This window comes from Strix uralensis, chromosome 4, assembly GCF_047716275.1.
Source record: "Strix uralensis isolate ZFMK-TIS-50842 chromosome 4, bStrUra1, whole genome shotgun sequence".
Taxonomy (NCBI): domain Eukaryota; kingdom Metazoa; phylum Chordata; class Aves; order Strigiformes; family Strigidae; genus Strix; species Strix uralensis.
This window is the reverse complement of record NC_133975.1, coordinates 65,259,536-65,279,069: the sequence shown is the minus strand read 5'-3', so window position 1 is coordinate 65,279,069 and position 19,534 is coordinate 65,259,536. Positions and strand designations below refer to the sequence as shown.

General features: G+C 39.8%; 1 protein-coding gene across 5 annotated transcripts in view; it reads left to right on the top strand.

Moving 5' to 3' along the window:
* The window catches only part of MTHFD2L (methylenetetrahydrofolate dehydrogenase (NADP+ dependent) 2 like), a 50,248-nt gene that overhangs the window by 24,412 nt on the left and 6,302 nt on the right, over positions 1–19,534 (top strand). Inside the window, exons 7-9 of one of the 5 annotated variants that reach the window (XR_012628769.1) lie at positions 4,296–4,421; positions 7,154–7,239; positions 12,715–12,788. Coding sequence is in view for 3 of the 5 variants with exons in the window: in XM_074867007.1 (XP_074723108.1) it covers positions 4,296–4,421; positions 12,715–12,827 (239 nt within the window). In the remaining 2 variants the exon portion in view is untranslated. Of the gene's footprint in view, positions 1–4,295; positions 4,422–5,026; positions 5,387–7,153; positions 7,240–12,714; positions 14,702–19,534 lie in introns of those variants that run through there. The other 4 variants (XM_074867007.1, XM_074867008.1, XR_012628770.1 and 1 more) reach the window with 4 other exon arrangements.

The window sequence follows — 19,534 nt, the reverse complement described above, 5'->3', positions numbered from 1 at the left end:
TTGGCCCAGACCCGTAGTAGAAGAATAAGTGCAGCTTTATCTGTGGTTCTTGTGTAGCTACCACAGTACTTCTAGGGCGGTGATGGAGGCAGTAGGCAGTCTTTGACTAGTCAACCTGCTGCTTCTGCTGTCTTTTGGCTTTCCCGTCTGCCTTGAGAGAGAAGACTCATCTGCATGCTAGGTTTGGAGAGGCGGCAAAGAGGAGAAGGAACGGGGGGTGCCGAATGCCAGATGAAATTCTTCTGGGACTGCTTGCGCTGTCCCTTGGGACATGATTTGTGGTCCTCTTGTACAGGAATTGCTGATTTGTCAGACCCTTTTAGCTGGTTAGCTTTCTCAGGAGTTGGCTATTTTACAGTCCTTGTAACTAAGATGGGACTAGATAGGGTTTTGTTTCTCTTTCGTTTAAAGTGTGATTTATCATTTGTTACAAAAATTACCAGTGAAAGATTTTCCCACATTCTTCAGTCAGTGCATTTTAGGAATAGTTGCTCTAATGCTTATCTCTTCCTACTTGGCATGTAAAGTAGGCTTAAGTAAATAGATCTGCTCATTTGGTTTGGGGGTTAGTTTATTTGTTGCTATTAAGTATTTGGCCTATTATCAAACCGTTTTACAAAGGGTGTAACTGTGCAGCTTCCGTTAATATGCTTCCATCCCTATCACACACAGATCATTTACCCCCATAAGGCTGGGGCATTATCCAATTACCAGCCAGCTTGCAATTGATTGCATAAGAGTGTGATGAAGTAGACACAGCCAGATGTTATCAAGTGGCATAGGAAAGAATTTGAGGTCTTGGCTTGCTTAACATTAGAAGCAGAGTTTCAAGCTTGTGTCCTATGGGGGAGTGAGAAATGGTGAGCAAAGAAGGTTCTTGTATTGCATGTATCTAAATGACTAAACTGGCTGTCATCCAGCGCTTTAAATGGAGCCAAAGCCCTTGTATACCAGCGCTTGCCTCCAGTAAAACTACAGTCTCAAGCCATATGAATTAGATTTCTTTTCCTTTTTTTTCTTCTCTCTACTGGAGAGAAAGCTGCTTTGGTGGGGAAGAGGGGAGCGTAGATTCCCCCTTTGGAGATACTCTGTTACTAGGATGAACATTCCTCGGGGAACATAGAACTGACAGAATTGCTCAAGAAATAAGGTGAATTGTAATCTTAAAGTTGGGATTTCCTGTCACTCAAAGTTGGAGGTTGCATGGTAAGAAAGAAATTTGGGAGGTCATTTAAAGTGAACACAGACGAAAGATTGTTGCAGTTAAGGTATGATAGGCTAATGCAGATGATGGGCCAGGACTTGATATTCTTGGCTCTCGGATAGCATGCATTGACTTTGGTCTCAGATACTGCTTTGCGTTAATATTCCAGGAGACACTTCCTTTGTTGTGACTGTCCAGACATAAACTTTCGGACATCTGGTCACACATGATGCCTCTGTAAAGCAGTACTAGTACATTTGTTCTAAGATAGCCTCTCCTGTAATTAAAATTGCTCTCTGCAAAGAGGGATCCTGCTGAACTCCCGTTCTTGAAAGAGAGGTCTTTTCTGTGCATCAGGTTGGAGCTGTTGGCATGCCATAGAAATTTTACCTCTAGCTTCAGCACATCGCGTAAGCTAGATGAGATTGATCTCCTTCAAGTAAATGTGTGGTGCTACCTGCAGTGTGAAATCCCATGCAGCAGTGATCTTTACAAAGTGGAAGGCATTTACTGTCCAGGACTACTGGTTTACAAAATGGTGTTTTGCCACGCCCTTTGGTAGGACCCAGGTCAGACTTTGTGTGTAATTCAGTTGTCATTTTTGTACTTAAGTTCTTTCAATACCTAAATAACTGTTTTGGTGTCTCTTGCTATGTATTTAGATAGCTCAACTGTGCTGACTGGAAACATATAGCCATTGACTCAGCCCTTTATCTAGAACTTGAAGTGACCTTTTAGGTTTTCTGGGTCCTGACTGTTGAACATCTTTGTGATGACTATCAAAATGCTTTACATTTAAATGTGCTGAAGGAATATTGTGCATGTGAAAGAGCTGAGGCAGCTTGTTGCAGCACTGTGTTTTAGCTGGAGATTCTTAATAGCAAAAAAATCATATCCCAAGACGCTACACAGATGTAGCCCACTGAGAGATGATGAAGGTGTGTAGTGCTGAGGCCAGGCCCTCTTTGGTCAAGCAGGGGAGGTCTCCCAATTTGCTATAAATAGCAGGACACCGTGTTTTGTAGAAGCTCCCCTGTGAAAAGTCAGTGTCACACACTGGGGTTACCAGTAGCACAGTTAAAATTGCATATTAGTCAAGTCTGTTTCATGAACCAAAACCAATCCCATTGCACAGTTTTTGGTTTGGGTTGTTGGTTTTGAGGTTTTTTTTTTCTGTAGTAGTACTAAAAACTAACATAGAAAAGCCTCAGCTGTCCCAGATTCAGTCTCAGACTGCCATTCTCCACCCTTGAACAAATTTTGGTAGATGTGTTTGCCAAGTGTCAGTGGCTTCATTATCTAAGCAGTACAAGAGACAGAGCAGTGTCTTCCATGCATCGGTAATATTTGAATGTAGGAAGTCTTCCTGGTTCCCCTTTGCTATGTCTATGTGGAATGGTAGAAAAGCAGGGTGAGAATGGTCTTTTGAAAGCCCATCTAGTCTGTACTAGTGCACCAAAAGTGGTATTTTGTACATATTAGTTCAATCTGCTTTTTCAGACTTCCTTATTCTCTGCACACTCTTTGCTTCAATGTTTCTCTGCTCTTGTGGTTAAAAAGTTCTCAACAGTGCAGCAAGGGAATCAAACTTAAGTCTATTATTTTGTGTCATGTTGACCATGGACATGGAAAAAAAGCATAGTTCTTCTTGTGCCAAAAGTTTTTAATATTCCTGAAGGCTGTCATGAGATCTAAAAGGTTAATTCTTTGCAAAATTTGCTTGTAATCCTCATTGTGCTTGGTATTTTATAGAGATGTGAACAGGCAGATCAGAGAAGTCTAGCACCCACAGTGAGAATATGGTATCCCAGCTGATGTCATATGTTGAAGAGATTAGGGCTTCTACATGTGTTTTACATAGCATGATTGTGTCTGTTTGTGTTCAGTTGATCTAATAAAAAAATCTTTTTCTAAAAAATTACTGCCTAACCAGTCATTTGCTGTCTTGCCTTTGTGAGGGGTAATTCTGTGTACATAAATGTGGTATCTTTCCTTCCTCCCTGTTGAATGTCAAATGATTTTTGATGCTTTGCTCCTTTTTTCCAGTGGCACTTGAAATCTAAGCTAATCTGTTTCAAGTTCTTTCCAGCTTTGTGTCATCTGCACCCTCTGCCACTATTAAATAATAAGTGTTCTCTACTACAGCACTAGTGATGTATAAACAAACACCTGGCCCTTCTGATACTCCCTCTGCACACGCTTTCATTTTCATAAAGTACCATTGGAGCCTCTTACCTGGGTACAACTACCCGACTCGTTTTCCATCCAATATGCTTTTCTTGCACACTTATGAGGAGATTAGGTGGAGAAAGTTTTACTTGAAAGTCAGTTGCTTCTCTCCTACAGATTGAGCTGATGTTGTTTATGATGGGTAAATCTGAGCTCGCCATTTTATTTTTTCTTGTTGTCTATCTGTGGCTTATAATTGACAGGAATCAAAAACAAGGTGGCAGGATAGATCAGATTCTCTCACCATGCTAGTATTTTTTTTTCTTTTGTAGCAGTGGTATTTCATGTAGTTCACATTCATTATTTAAGTAACTGCTTGAAATGGTGAAGCTAACAAGTAAAGTATATGAGAAATCAGAGGAGCTGAGTAACACAAATCCTATATGGGTATTAAAAAAGCTAAGATTAAAGAAAATGCCGTGGAGGTCATGTGCCTGGCTTGCTTCAGCAGTTGACAACACTTCTGGATCAGCAGACCTCTGACAACACTAAGGTTTCTTGTGACTCGCAGAGCGTCTTTATTGTCCAGCTTTTCTTTGGAAATGCTATGAAAGGGACTTACTGCCACAAACCAGCAAGTCCTTCCTTCATACAGATCATGTTGACTATGTTTGTGACACCAGATTTAGCTGAAAATAGTTAGTCAAAATGAACAAATATTACCTTTCCTTCTCATAAATACAAACTGTGTGAAATTGAGGAATAATTGTTTTCTGTGTGTGATGTATCCAGAAAAATTCAAGTGAAAGAATTATCTTCTTTGTGCATACATACACGTGCCTTCACACCCCTTGATATAATTTGAAACTGATGACCTGAGACTACCTGGCCATGTTAACCAAATATATCTTCATGATTCCAGGTATCCCAAAGCTGATTACAACTGATATGGTCAAAGAAGGCGCAGCTGTGATTGATGTAGGCATCAACCATATCCACGATCCTCTTACAGGAAAGACCAAATTAGTTGGGGATGTGGACTTTGAAGGTCAGTGAAACACTCTTTATATGAACCTCTCGGATAAATATTTTGAAGTTTGAGAGCTTCATTCCTGATAAATACTTGGAATAGCCAGTGTCTCAAATGAGATGACACTTGCAGGAATTTTTTGTAATTTATTTACTTAAATAAGAAAACAAAGTATATGTTCAGGTATCTGCTCTTGAGAAATGGTATGTTATTTAAGAGAGGAAGTGTTACTTTTAATTACACATGCCAGCAACCTTTAAGAGATGCAAATGAGCTCTTATGGCAGTGTGGTGGCAGAAGATGCTTGTCTCCAAGTTTCTTTAATCATTTTTGAGTCTCTGAAGTGTTTTAAGAGTAAGCAATAAAAGCAGTTTCTACTCTTTCACAAGTATAGGGTCTCCCACCATTCATAGCATGTATTATTATACCACAGCTTCTCAAGCCTTTTACACTCTCACTCTACAATTGTATGTGAAAATGTTAACTTCTGCTTTAGAAGTATCCTTTATGCTAAGGTTTAATGTGGGGTTCATCTTAAGCTGTTGAAAGTCTTGGTCTAGGCAAGCCTAACAGGTAAAAATTGGTGTTACATATTGATCCTTTTTATGTTTAATGTGTTGCAGGGCAAGTTCACAACGTAATTTGATTAAATATCTCTGCTCTGGAGGAGCTCCAGACTGGAATAGCAGGATTGTTGGATTTGAAAATTAAAGCTTATTGGCAGAGTTGAGTGTGGGAAGCTTAGACAGCATTTACCCACATTATTAATGGTTCTCAACAGTTCCTTATTTTGATAAGTATGAAAATCACCCACAGGTTTTTTTCACAGTTATTAACATCTTGGCTGGCATAATGTCTCAAAGCTTAATTATATTCAAAATGTTTCTAGCCAGCTGTGTGTATTTGTAATTACATCACTCCCTTAGTTCCTGCTTCTTTTACTCATCACATACATGATACCTGTCTGTTAAAGTCAATTAAATTACCCGCACGAGTGTAGCTAAGCAATTGTCTTGGCATGCATTTGGAAATGTATAACTGTATGTATACAATAGAGCTCCAGTAGAAAAATAATTTTAGAGTACAACTTGAATTTTTTTTTTTTGTTTTGTTATCCTGCTTGCACTATCAAGTAAAAGGTTGTATTTTCCGTTTTCAGAACTAAACTAAAGTACAAGGAATTTTCAGGATTTTTTTGTTTACTTTAGCAGGTACAGGAGGAAAAAAGCTATAACTTTGAGAAACATAAAGTTGTATCCGTTTTGTTTGTTTTTCTTAAATGTGACACCTTCTGAATGTAATATAGGTGTAGATTCAATGGCAAGGCCGTGATTCAGAGTTTCAGCAATGCACTGTATATGTCTCGTCATGTCTGCTGTGGGTTGTTCTCAGGATTTTACCTGGGGGGAGGGAAGATCCAAAAAAGAGGGAGGAACTTCAACTTGGATTATGCCATTACAGTTGCAAGTAGCATTTCACTGTGCATTGCCAAAGGGAAATTGTTGTTGGTTCATTGGTATCGGTGAAAGTTTCACTAAATCTCTAACAACAAAAAAAAAACATCCCAATGTATACAGTTCTATATACTAACAAGTAAATCACCCTTGCCAAGTATTTGATTTGGCAGTTAGGAAAGGGAACAAGCTAGTGTACTCATGTAGCAAATAATTTTATCCTTTTCCTCCATTTGATCACTTGACTGAATTAATATTTAAGCCTAAATAAAAATTATTTTTGCAGGTTAAGGCCAGGTGCATAAATGGCTGGCATGACGTACAGCACCTGTTTAACATCATGTAGCCCACCAATATCTATTGTCTCATCATCCACTTCTTTAAGCAGAAAAATGTGGCTGTGGGGAGAGCAGAGATTTAACTGGGCAATCACAGGTTAAATTTTATTTATAAGAAATAGATTGAAATGGCTTACTTCACCAGGTCATCTGACAGAAAATCTCCTATAGTGGAAATTAAGTTTATTAGATGGGTGGAAACTGTTTTGATTCAGCTGTCATATCCTAGCAATACTTGGATGCCATCCTCTAATCTCTAGGGGTTAGGTTAGAGACTAAAAGTTTATTTTTATCTCTTTTAACAACAAAATGATGCCACTTGCATTTCTTTTTTTTTTTTTTTTAAATGTTGTTCATTATTAAATTCAGTGTAAGAAAACGCCTGGAGGTAAAAATTCTTACCACAGGCCAAGAGAATTTGATAGTTGCTCAAAAACATGAGTTTTGAAGTTTTGAGATCTCTTCTAAAATCTGCATTTGTTTGAGTCATGTCTGCTTCTGCTGAAGGCAGCAGAGTTGCCCACAGTCACCCACAGCCAGAGCACTTGCCCTTGACAGCGCTTCCCACGGTGGGCTGAGGACTGACTGCTGGCATATGCTGGTGTATGTGTGTACATGCTCTCAAGCCAAGGAACACGCTGCAGCTCTTCTTTAAACTCTGATAGATGACGAGGACCAACAAGGTTGTTTAGTTTACTTACAAAAATTTAACAGTATCAGACTTGTGCATATCACTGTTACTGCTGCTGTAATGATAGACTTGGTAGTGATGCCATCGGGGTACCTCTGTGCTTGTCAGGCTTAACCATTTATTTTGGGCAAAAATCCCAGGCTGTATTGTGGAATGTCTTTAAACAGTATTTGTGATTTCCCCCATCTCCATATGTCCTCTTTATTTTGAGACTCCAAACTGTTTCCACATCAAAAAAGGGATATTTTTTTTTTTTTTTTTGTCCAGAATAGTTTACTATGCAGTTCCAAGGTATCTGAAAGAACAAGACAGGAAAACACTGCATGTGGAGGTCAACGGCGAAGCATGCTGAGGTACTTAGCCTGATATTGCTAGGATATATTAAACTGCGTGTACATCTCTCCATATATAACCAGCACAGCACTTTCAGTGTACCCCTATGTATGTTAATAATTTGCTAAAATATATGGTCCAGGGAGGGGATGTTCTGTAGCTTCTGGGAGCCAAAAGGGAGAGGATGAAGTGACAGGGAGGAGGAGAAGCGGTGGCATCCTTAGATTATCGCCAGCACCATTTTAGTTAATTTTGTGCAGCAAGTTTCAGTCACAGAAAGGGCGATATGTTTCTGTGAATGGGGTAATGCATGTGTGGGTGTACTTGGCCCCATTTTATAGGGCTTTTGTTGCCACAGCAGTAATACTAAGGGGGGAGGAGGGCTACAAGGACCAGGAACATGAAATAAAGCAACAACTTACACAAAGCATTTAACTGGAACGACTTTTTTGGGTGGAGCACCATTTCCAGGAGTGACTGGTAGAGCAGGGTAGTAACACACCGATGTAGTAGCTAACCTATGAAACTGGAACTGGAAATGCCTGTGAATCCAAAGTGTACAGAACTCATGTGGGATTTGCTCTAAATGCTGCCTGTATTTCTTTATGATTCCTCCCATATCTTTGACAAGCAGATGGGAATGCTGGTTTCTGAGTCTTTATTGTATGCGTGTATAGGAAAGAAATCCTTTATGCAAGACCTTCATAGGTGGTATGGTCGTGATATCAGTGGAGGGGTTTATAAATTATTGTTGTTCTCCTGACCCGTCTGTTTTACACAGCCTAGGTGACGTAAAGGAGATTCTGGAAAAAGGGTGCCACCAGGAGCGTGGAGGGGTTCCCAGTACTCAATAGCAGAAAAGAGTGCCTCAACAAATGATCAATATGGTGAAGGGTGATGGGCGTATATTACAAATTTTCTTTGAATGACGGATAATTGTACATAGTAAATGCAGGGAAACCAGGGAAATGATATGTTGAATCCTATTAAGATGGAGAATGGACCAGATTCACATATTGCTTCTGGATAGACCAAGTGTACAAAAAGAAAGAATCAGTTGAATGAAAAACAGGGAAATGTATCCCGCCTGCATCAGCTACAGGACTAATGAGTACAAAGTAATTGGGCAAGTTGACAAGTTTCTTGAAACTTCTTCATGTAGCTCAAGAGATTTACCACGATAATCTTGGAACCTGATTTCTTAATGGAAATGGTGGTCCTGCAGTTGTATCTTAGCTACAGTTCGCAGGAAGCACAGGCTTTGTGACAGCAGTCGCTTCTGACAGTTGTTTGCTGCTGCTTTGCGTTCATTGTGTTACCTTCCAGGCTGTAGACTTCTCTTTACATTATTGAATCCTTTCCAAATTATCTCTCTGTGTAGCTTTTCCAAACAGTGGTCATGAAAATAGAATGTAGATGTTCCAGCTGCTTTTGCTATAGCTTTAGTTAGTTAATTTCTCAGTTGATCTTGAGCACCTGGCATTCATTTTGCAATTAATAGAAGTCCCATCTGTGTAATCTTGTCACCATATTGCTGCTCTGCAAAAATCAGGGGAAGCATTGCCTGTTGTTATGCTCCACTAGTGCAAGAAATAAATAAGAATGTTAGCACCAGGCTGTGACTGCCAGAAGGCCAGACTGACTGATTGCTCACGGGTGACAGAAGGGTGCTGGATGGACAAGTCTAGGTACTCCTCTGTAGAAGAGTGTCGTGCAGGGGTCGAAGTAAGTCATCTTTGGTATTTTGCATTTCTGCTGCTACTGCTTATTATCCCAAGGCTACAGCGATGTCCCATCCACCTGTCCATGCTCATTAGCTGAATGCAAAGAAGCTGTTGTGCATAATTTTACACTGGATTCTTGTGTCCAAGATGCCTCTGTTGCTCGGCTTTTAGAGGTACTGGAGGAGGAAAAGTGTAGGCACTATTAGAATTACAGTAATGGACCATAATTCTTTGGTTTTCCTTTATATTGCTGTTAAAGTAGCTGCAGTAAGAGAAACAGGGATAACATCAAAAAGAAGGAACTGTGAGAAATGGGGTAGGTGCTTGCTGGTTGGTATCCCACAGTGCGTAGTAAGAAGACTCCCAGAATGTGTGGAGCAGAACATGGGATATGTACTGTGATTGCTAAGCACGTGATTCACACTTATGCAGTACTGCAGGGATGCAGTGATCCAGAGTAGCTTTACAGGGACTAATAAAGCTGTGTGGAAACAGTGCTTAGGCAGGAATTACTCTGCATCACTTAACACAGATGCACAAGACCCAGAACTGCCTTCAGGTTGAGACTTGCCCTTGGTTTGTGTGATTAACCCTATTAGGTGTCTGATGTCCTTAGCTTTAAAGGAACCTAGGAATGAAGGGCTGTTTCCAAAGCAGTGGATCCTGTTTTTCAAGGAAACAATCTACATTTCATTTCTTCTGAAGAATCAAAGGAAGATTTTAAGGTTCTACAGAAGCTGCAAAATAGCAGCTCCTCCCCCATAGGCACCTAATTTGCATACCAACATTTTCCAGATTGGCAGAGAAATGCCTGGGAGAACAGCATGCATGTTGAGAAAGCAGAGTTAAAGGTAGGGACAAAGTTATGCTATTGCTGAGAAGCAGAAACAAGACCTTTTGAAGGAACCGACAGTGCAGCACCTTACTTCCCAAGTTGAGGTCAGTCACACTGAAGTGCTGTCTTGGAACTGTGCTTTGGCCTACTGCACTTCACAAGGAAAGGAAAACCTATTTACATTGTTGAGGGCCAAGTTATTTTTCCCCCTTTGGTCGCTGGCATTCATCTTGGAAAATTGCATTCACCATATCTGTATTTACTCTTACAGATGGAAATTTATCAGATGGTAGTTTCCCCAACATAGACACCTGTTGTGCATTTAAAAATCTGGATCAGCTTTTGTGAATAAGCTATCCAGGTGGTTTTATGCTAACTGATACAAAATATGTCTTCTGCCACACTGACCTACAGGGATTTCCATAATGATAGAGTATGGGTAGAGAAATTCCCCAACAACTTGTGAAAACAGTGTACTGTGTGTTTACTGCTGTGTTAACTGCTGAGTTACTAACACTAGAGGCAATGAATGTTGTACATGATATTCATTAGAAGGCTTTCTGTAGGTAAGGCATGGTCCGGTTGTGGATTGTACCTCTTTGTAAGTAAGATAGGAGTAGTTTGAATAATACCACAAAAAAAGGGATGTAACATTGCCATGGAAACAAACTTACTTCAATTGAAAATGCCTAAAATATTTTCTGTGTTAATTACTGTGTTTACTTCAGATGTGGGTACATTTCAATAATTATGACATTAATCTGGGAATTCGTAACAACTGTATTAACTGTAAACACCATCTCAAATGGTAGGTAGTTCAAAATAGTATCATTATTAAAAAGACAAATTATTTGTGTTTGAGAATATTAAGAATAACTGTCGTATGAGATCTTAATTCATTTGTTACAATTTACATGTGAAAAAACCACATTGCAATTTGTTTACCTATCCCAATATTTTAACAGTATATCTGGTGGTACCAGTCAACTGAGTAATTAAAACCCTCCCAGTTGTAATTACCATCTGTCCTTAATGAGGCTTAATCTTCTGTTCTTCAGTTCAGTGAGATATTCACCATTAAATTCTGTGAATGCTCTGAGTGGGTCACTGCGGTGAGGATTTCAGACAGTGGGTTTTTTTTGTTTCAGTCACCACCCCCGCTTAAAATCTAATACATATTCTGTCAAAAAAACCCCAATATCCAGCTTCCCAAATTCTCTTGTAACTTTTCTTTTTGTGAGACTTTGTTATTCTCAACAGTAAAGCACCACATACATTCAAGATGAATGCACTTAAAGCAGAAGCAAGTTATCTTGGTTCCAAAGTCATGGTGCCTAGTTTTCCGTCCATTGATCTATTCTATTAGTGAGATACAGATTCTGCCCTGTAGTGACTTCAGTGGGAATGTATGTGCATGTGTCAGGGTTCTGCTTGCTCAGTTTTCTCCTGTGTATCTGTGTGTGCCTTTTTAAAAACAATGCTTTTAAAACTGGGGTGTGAGTTTCCAAGAAGTTATTTCTAAGCAAGCAAAAAAACCCCAAACTAACAAACAAAAAACCTCTCACAGTGGCACTTAAGAAAAAAAACTCTGTAGTAATCAGGTTAGTAATATGCTGTTTAGACTAACCATTATTAGCAAATAACTGCTCATTACAGTTTGTCATGCAATGAATTCCCAGTCAGTTGCATATAATTCCTTTGCAGGTAACCTGCAACTCCAGTTGATTGTGTTTTGGACAGTAGATAAGAATATCAATTCAGGATTTATTGCTAGGTTATATTAATTCCTTGTACAAAGAGATTAACTTGACAGGTGTTAAATGCTGAAAAAAAGAAGTAATCCGTATGTATTTACCTCAACATAAGCATTCAAGGTGTATACTAACTTTGGATAGTCTGATGTGGTTCATGGTTGGAGTTAATTCAGCTGTAACAGTTTCCCTTCTGTTGGAGACTTTGGGAAGATCTGTGCCTCTGGATTCTAGTTCAGTATAAGCACCCTGGTAACACTGGTTAAAAAAAGTCTTCTCTGGAGGAGCTGAGTGTTTATGGCTGAAGTTGCAATGGGAATTTTGCCACTAGAATCGATTTTTCCTTGAAGAAAACTCTTGATTTTATTCTTTGCCAATATTGTGAAGAGGAAAAACATATCAACCAGGGAACTGTACTTTCTCCTTCTCTGTGGTTTTAAGTTCCCTTTTGTGATCGTAGAATGTCATTGTTAGAACGTGCAAGCCAGAGTGGGGGAAAGAGGCTGAATAGGCAACTTTAACTGCTGCTAGTGTTCTGCTGTCAATTTTGATAGTTACAGCAGAGTCCTGCTCTGCATGCTGCTCCTCAGGAACACACGCTGTTTGGGGGATCATCTCTTTACCTACAAAATGAGAACCCCACCTTCCATAGCTCTCCTGGATACTGAAGGTGCAGTATCACCCTTGACAGATGGGGGTGATGCGAGTCCATGCTGCCCTCCTGGCATCATCCTGCCCTCATGTCACCCAGACATTCCTGGGTCAGCTGGTCAGCCAGGTCAAACAGTCAAAAACTGCCACTTACCAAAAAGTTTTGCGGGATTAACTTTCCATCTGTCTAATCACAGGCTGCATGTATGTGTGTTGCTCCCATGAAGAAAGGACAGCCTGCTGCAGGTGGATCAACTCGAACAGGTTCTGAAACCATGCCCCAGAACTAGCCCCTGGGTAATAATATTCAGCTGAAGAAAACTACCTTTCAGCCCTGGTCCTGACTGTATTCTGCCACTATCATGGCTGTAATAAGACTTCTGCCTTAACTTCTCTCATATTCTGCAGTACTTGCCAAGTCGCAGTCCTTTATGCTCATTGCCAGTTAGGCATATGAGGGCAATTGAAGGAAAAAAAAAAAAACAAACTGTTTGGAAACATTCTTAGTCAATACCTTTTTCTCTTTTCTCTTAGAAGTGAAGAAGAAGGCTGGCTTTATCACTCCAGTGCCAGGAGGGGTAGGACCTATGACTGTTGCAATGCTTCTGAAGAACACACTTATAGTTGCTAAAAAGCTCATTTACTAGAGCAAGTGGTCTACCTTGGAAGAAGAATCCAAGTTGTTCTATTTATTGATACACAAAACATTTATTTTTTACTACAAAGATATTTATTTCTACATTGTATTTATTTTTTCATGTAAAATACGCTGAACCCAATAGTTTACAAAATGTTTAAATACTTTGTGTTACCTCCTACTGACTTACTGTGAGCAAAAATGAATTGGAGATTGCAGCCTATGCAGATAATTGACCACCAACAATGTTATGCGTGTGAAAATGAAGAATGAAGCATGAATTACAAATATACCTGTGTATCTCGGGATGATGTGCAATTACCAAGACCTTCTAAGCACTTGGGACCTGCAATTTTGATCAAACGATATGAAAACTTAAGTTTCAACATGCTAGATATCTTTTTAAAAATATGGTTTGAGTTCTAAGGTTATGGAGCACTCTGGGTGTAGTTTGAAGTCTTGAAATTATTATTTTTTTTAAACACTTGGAGATAGCAGCAGAAATCTTGAATCTGAAAGGAGTGAAAGACTGAAATTTTTGTTTCAGCTGCCAGGCAGTAATGTTGACATGAATGCAAATGTTCAGTACATGTTTTAAAATAATCAAGTAAACTTGAATGCTGGTGAAATTCTGACCTTAAGCATATGCAAGAGGTATGCATGAATAAGTAGCTAGAATTGAGGCCAGAATTATTTTCTTTCCATGTCTGGATTTGTTTGACAAAGTGTTTTGGTGCACAATGCCCTCATCCCACAAAAAAACCCCTGAATGGATGACTGGGCTGGATCAGACTTTAATTAGGTAGAATGTAGTTAAAACTGCTATGTATGTACATTATGTATAAGGGGGGCAGGGAAGAAGAGGATGAGAAAAGGAGAAGTTTATCCCTGATGAAATATTTCTGTTGGAATTTTAAGCCATTTAATTATTCTCTTTATTTTTCTGAAACTGCATGAAGGGGTTTTCTTTAGTCCATGATGTAAGGCTCAGCCCTGTGAATCCTTGGCTACAATGTTTTGCTGCTTAGAGAGGACTATATGGGATAATAAGATCAGTGTGTTTCTGTTCCCAAAAATTTTAATTCCAAGATAGATCTAGAACAGTCTCATGCAATGTAAAAGTTGGAGTGGAGTTACTGCTGAGATACCAGTTGAACTGAGTGTGTGCACTATTGAGATGAAGAGTCTACCCCAGTTTCCACTGAAGTCAGTGGGAGCCAGTTGGGAATTTTATCTTCATGTTTTTATCTCAGTTGGGATAACTTTGATTTATTTGCATCAAGAGCCTTAGGTGTTTGCAAGTAGAATATAGATAACTTGAAAGGGGAATTAAAAAAAGAGTTGTGGCTAAATACTACTGCCATTAAACAAAAAAAATGTGCTTACTGTAATAAAAGAAACAAGATGGAGCATAATTTCTGTGCTGGTTGTTCTTGTGATGGACTTGCTGAGAGTTTTGTTCAATGCAGTGTTCAAAAAAGAGGTTGATAGAATCATTACTAAATACATAGTACGAATAGTGCAGACACTTAATTATCTGTTTAAGTGGTAGTATAAATGTTAGGAGGATCAAGGTGCCTATGGAGAAAATACTTAGACTGATCAACCCATCATTGACTAAGATGGAATAAAACTTGTTCACTGTTATGTTGGTCTTGGTGAAAAATGTTAATACAGTTTTGGGGGGTGGTTGTGTTTTTTCTTTTTTTATCAGTGTGTCAAGAGTGGAGCCAATGGATGACTTTCACATGTTCAGTCATTAATTTTCTTCATCTGCTTGCATTGCTGTTCTAGATTCATGTCTGTTTTCTTTGATTTAACTATAATGATCTCTGCTTTTTTTTTTTTTTTGGCAGAATAACAATTTATGGCATTTTGCCTACGTCGCTTGAGTGAGTCTGCCTCTTATGTCCTACAAACAGTTTATCGTGCATCTTAAGCTTTTTCTCTTTCCACCTATGGTAGATGGGTTAGATGGGTTACACAAAAGCAAGTGAGACTGAGGTTTCGCTCAACGGCATACTATTTTCAGAGCTGCCAGACGCATCTGTGAGAGTATTCTCCACTGGGAGAACATCCAGAAGGAGCATCCAGAGGGAAGGGCCTATTAACCACCCCAAAAAGCATGCTCGTGTGCCAGACCTGGTCAAGTCTGGTCCAAGCACAAATGCCCTGTGGCAGACAGAGTCACGGCCTTATCCACCAAAGCCTTCTCACAGGCCTACCACACCCAGCTGTATTGCCTAATGACAAAGCCACCTCTCCGATTCAAGCTGGATTAAGCTCCCATTGTGTAGATGGGTGTAGAAAGCAAGGCTCATGAGACTTAGCCCTGCTCGGGACTGATTGCAGAGGTTATCCAGGTAGGCATAAACACTCCTGTCGATCTGGGGAGTGTGCAAACTGCACTCGATCAGCGTGCAGGCATGCAGCAATTCAGGATAGCAAAGGAAGGGAAAAGCCTCCTGGAATGCAGTCCATGAGCAGGAGAACGCGTAATTAAAATGTGTATAACTAGCTTGTGTTTTTCCCCTTACATGTGAAGTGGTTAGATTTAATCCTACCGATCACTGAGGAGAGTGCAGCATAGGGGGAGAACTTGAGCTGACTGGAGTTATTAGAGCGTTTATCACAAGGGTTTTGGTTTTAAAATATAAAAATTGTGAAATGTTTTTGTTGCTTGGAGGTCACAGTTGAGAAAGCGAAAGTTGTTGTTGGGGTGAAGTGTGTAACTCTCCTTTGATGATAGTCGGATTGTTGATGTGTGTGTACGTTATTGAACTGGGCCTTTCCGATGATCTGCTCCAGTATGTTTGGCTACATAAGTACCCTTCAGAGAGACCAGTCCTACTTGTTCCAAGCTGCCTGTGACCAAGGACGTTGGACTGCATTTGGGGCTCTAGAGACTGGTTTAGTATAAGAAATGTGTATGACAGGTATGTCTTGGAGACCTACAAACACTTTATGTAAAAAGTATGATTGTTCTCATTATGCATACCTATTTTCTTGAAAAGGTAGAGATGAGCTTTTATGGCAGTATAGTGGCAGGAGTAGTGAGGGGATCACCTAATACAGGAGGCAACAGCTTTCCTGCTCTTTCGGTGTTTTCTCAGAGCCTGTGCTTTGCCAGCTTTCGACTTGTTCCCCGCACAACCACGCAGAGCTGCAGCCAGCAGTCTCGGGGTTTTGCGGGGCTGGTGGCCTGCCTTGCTTCAGTGTTGTGCACGTGGGAAGGCTGAACAAAGTGATTAGCATGCCCCTCGGCTCACCAGAGCCTGTGATCAAAGGCCTCTTGCTGGCAGTCACTGATGGAGAACATCATCCATTATCTTTGTGTCTGATCACTTCCTAATCTTGGCAATAGCTGTTCTCGCAGTTTCTCTTCTGGATGGCAGGGAAGGACCAAAGAAGGAACATGGGCAAAGCAGGGGCTGGTCACTGGACCCTGAACTCCAGAGTAGCATCCTGAATGCCTAACAGTCCTCCTGGAAGTAACACAAGACCTACATTGCTAAGGGAAAGAAAGATCACATTTTTCACAATATGTCATTTTTCATTTTTCTCACCTTGGCTGTATTTCGTGTATCTGCTCTGGCAGATACCAGGTCTCTCTTTAAAACTGTATCTTTGCATGCACAATTATGCCCACAGGTAATAGGAAACCAGGGTTTCAAAAGAAAACCTGATCCCATTGCCAGATAATAGCAGTTTCCTAAATAAATGTGTGGTTGCCCTGGGGGTTGAGGTTGTTGCCAGATGCACCTTTTTTTGATTGGTGAGAACAGCAGATGACGCTTCATGGCATATAAGTGCAAGAGAAAACACAGGAGCACAGATAAGCAGAGCAAGCCAGCCATCTGGAAAGAAGAGTTGAGAAGGTGTTAAAGCAGCTGCTTGCCATGGCATTTGGAATGCTAATCTATATTTTGCTGAAAGGTAGGTTTGGAGGAGGCTTTTCAATGTTGTAAGATACAAAGCTTTGTTGAACAATAGTTTGCTCTTTCTGAAATAAGCAGTAGGGGTGGGAAGCGTGCAAAGACATTGCAAAGCAGAATTACTTTAGCAATTTTAAACCTGTATGAAATTTTAACTGATAGTGTATAATTTAGACTCTTTGAAAAGAAGCTACTTAGACTGGTAAATATGTGTAACATTGTAGTATATTACAGGTATCTGTGTCGTAAACTGTGTAAGATAGTAGAATGGAGGACAGAACGAGAGCAGAATGGATATGTATTTTGGAAATTTGCAAACAATAGTTTGTTTTCCCCCAGTCATAATTATGCTGTGGCAAAAGGAAGTTTGAGGCAAGAATGTTTTAAATCAATTGTTATTATACTGCTGCATTGTATCAGAATTGTGTTAAGTGGCTACGTGTTTTCTGGATGAAATGAACCTTGAATAGATATACTGAGTTTTTCTGTTACAGTAAGCATCTATTTGCATTACACAGCAATGGGGGCACTGAGTGAAGAGTCAGCTATTACTGTTTCATCCCTCAGCACAGACTTATGGAATAATTGGACAAAAAACCACGCTGAAGGTATTTCTTTTTTGTTCTGTTTCTCTCTATTCATCTGTCACTTAAAACCAAACCAAAACAAAAACCAACAAAAAACAACCAAACAACCCAAACCCCCAAAGAAACATCAACAACAAAAAAAACCCAGCAAAATCTATTATGATGATAGCTGCTATAATGCTCCTGTTACTTGGACACTGGTGAATTTTGTGTGTGTCTTATTTGTGAGATGAGCTGCTTTCTTCATGAACCTCTCTGAAGTGATAGCTGCCACTTAGCTGGAGTAGGCTCAGCGTTGATCAGCTAGAGGATCACTTATCCAAATTCAGTTATAATTTTAGGAAGATATTTTAAGGCTGATTGGGATAGATGATCTGATGGCAATTTGTGTTACTTTTAACTAGTGCTTGGTTTCTAGGTGTCTTCAGTGTGAATCTTTATGCACACAAGTGGGAATGCAGCAAGCATAACTTCAAGTGATGCCTCTCATTACTGTTACTCAGTAGTTTCTTTCTTTGTTGCAGTTTTGCTCTCGGCTATCACAGCTTCCACAACCCTTCTCAGAGTGCTAGCTCTCTCTTTTCTTTCTTTTTCTTTTCTGACTGAAATGTGAACTCAAGCTATTTCCCTGCCAACATGAGACCAGAGCGCGGTGTTTATCCTGCAAGCTGCATTTTGATGTTACTTCAGGTGCTAGTGATGTCATTACTTGTGGAGAACTGTGCGATCTGGAACTGAGGTTTTGGCAGGTCAGTAAAGGAGGAAAGGATTTTAACTGTGATACTTATTAATGTCTTTGTACTTTAAAAAGAACATAAACATGCCTACAAATCATCTTCTGTTAATTGTAAGTCATCACAAGATGTCTTAAAAGCTTTTTTTAGTAGATCCATAAGCTTTTTATTTTTCTCATAACAAGTCAAATTGTTCTTTTTTTGTCTCATTTGTCAAAGTGGTACAGTGTTACAGATATATATACATTCATCCATACATATATATGTGGGTTTCATATATATATGTAAAGTATATATGATATATACACACACACATATATGTGAAGTCAAGAAGATGTTGATTTTTGACTTTTGATTTATCAGCACAGCACTGTGGTCTGGTGTGGTACATGATTCTTCCAGAGTTGCGTACAACAAACAGGAGTATAATGAAGTAGAAAGATGTTGTGACTTGTTAAGTACCCTGTTTCTATTCTTTGTAGAAAGCAGGAGTTATGGGTCATGTTTTAACAAATAAGAGGCTTATTTACAGGGACACAGCCATGTCTGTAGTTATCCCATGTACCCTTATGCTAGCTGTGGATGTGCAAGTCAACTACATACAAGTGGTTTTAGTTCAGAGTGTGTTCCCCTCAAAGGCAAAAGCAAATTCACAAACATACAAACACATGTTTACACAGGTAGTTAAAAGTATATTTTGGTGGACCTTTTACAAAGCCACTGAAAAGTTAGAAACAGTGTTTCCAGAAAGAAGATTGAAAAGAAATGCTTCAAGAGTCATCAAAGAAACTGGCTGTATCTCTCTGACGTTTTCTTGTAGCTCCCATTCCTGCATAAGTTAAGTTTATAGTAAGGTTTATAACCAAGGTATAGTAATACTGGATCCTAAGAAAATTAATTCCTGCTTAAGTATCACTGGAGGAACTGGCAGTTTCTTGTGAGATTGCAGTTCCTCTGAGGACTGAGGTGTGGTTTGTGGAAACCCATTAATTTGTGCTCAATCCATTTGTCTTCTGTTTACAAGATCACGTCCTATTTCCTTATTTTATGTTACATAGGCTTTACTTGTCACCGGTGCTGGGGCTGGGAAACGTTAGGCTCAGTGATCAGCCAGGCAGGAAGAAGGTAGTGGAGAGGGTGCCTGGCTGGGAGCAGCTAGGAGTAGGGAAAGGCTTGGTTTTACTGGGATAAAAATGAGATCACCTCATTGCCGTGAACTGCTTCTTCCATGCAGCCTGTAAGGGAGGCCCTGAACCTGGGACTGACCCCTTCCCTCCCTCCCCTTTCTGACTCTCCTGTTCCTCCCTGATGCACCATACTTGAAGGCTGAGCTGTCGTGGTCTCAGTGGCTGACTCTTTTTGTTGCCAGTCTGTCAGTTTTGGCATGCCCAGGCTTCCAAGTACCTGTAGTTTTGATTTCATGTCAGATCTTGCCAAGTGTATCTGTTTGAATGACTCAGT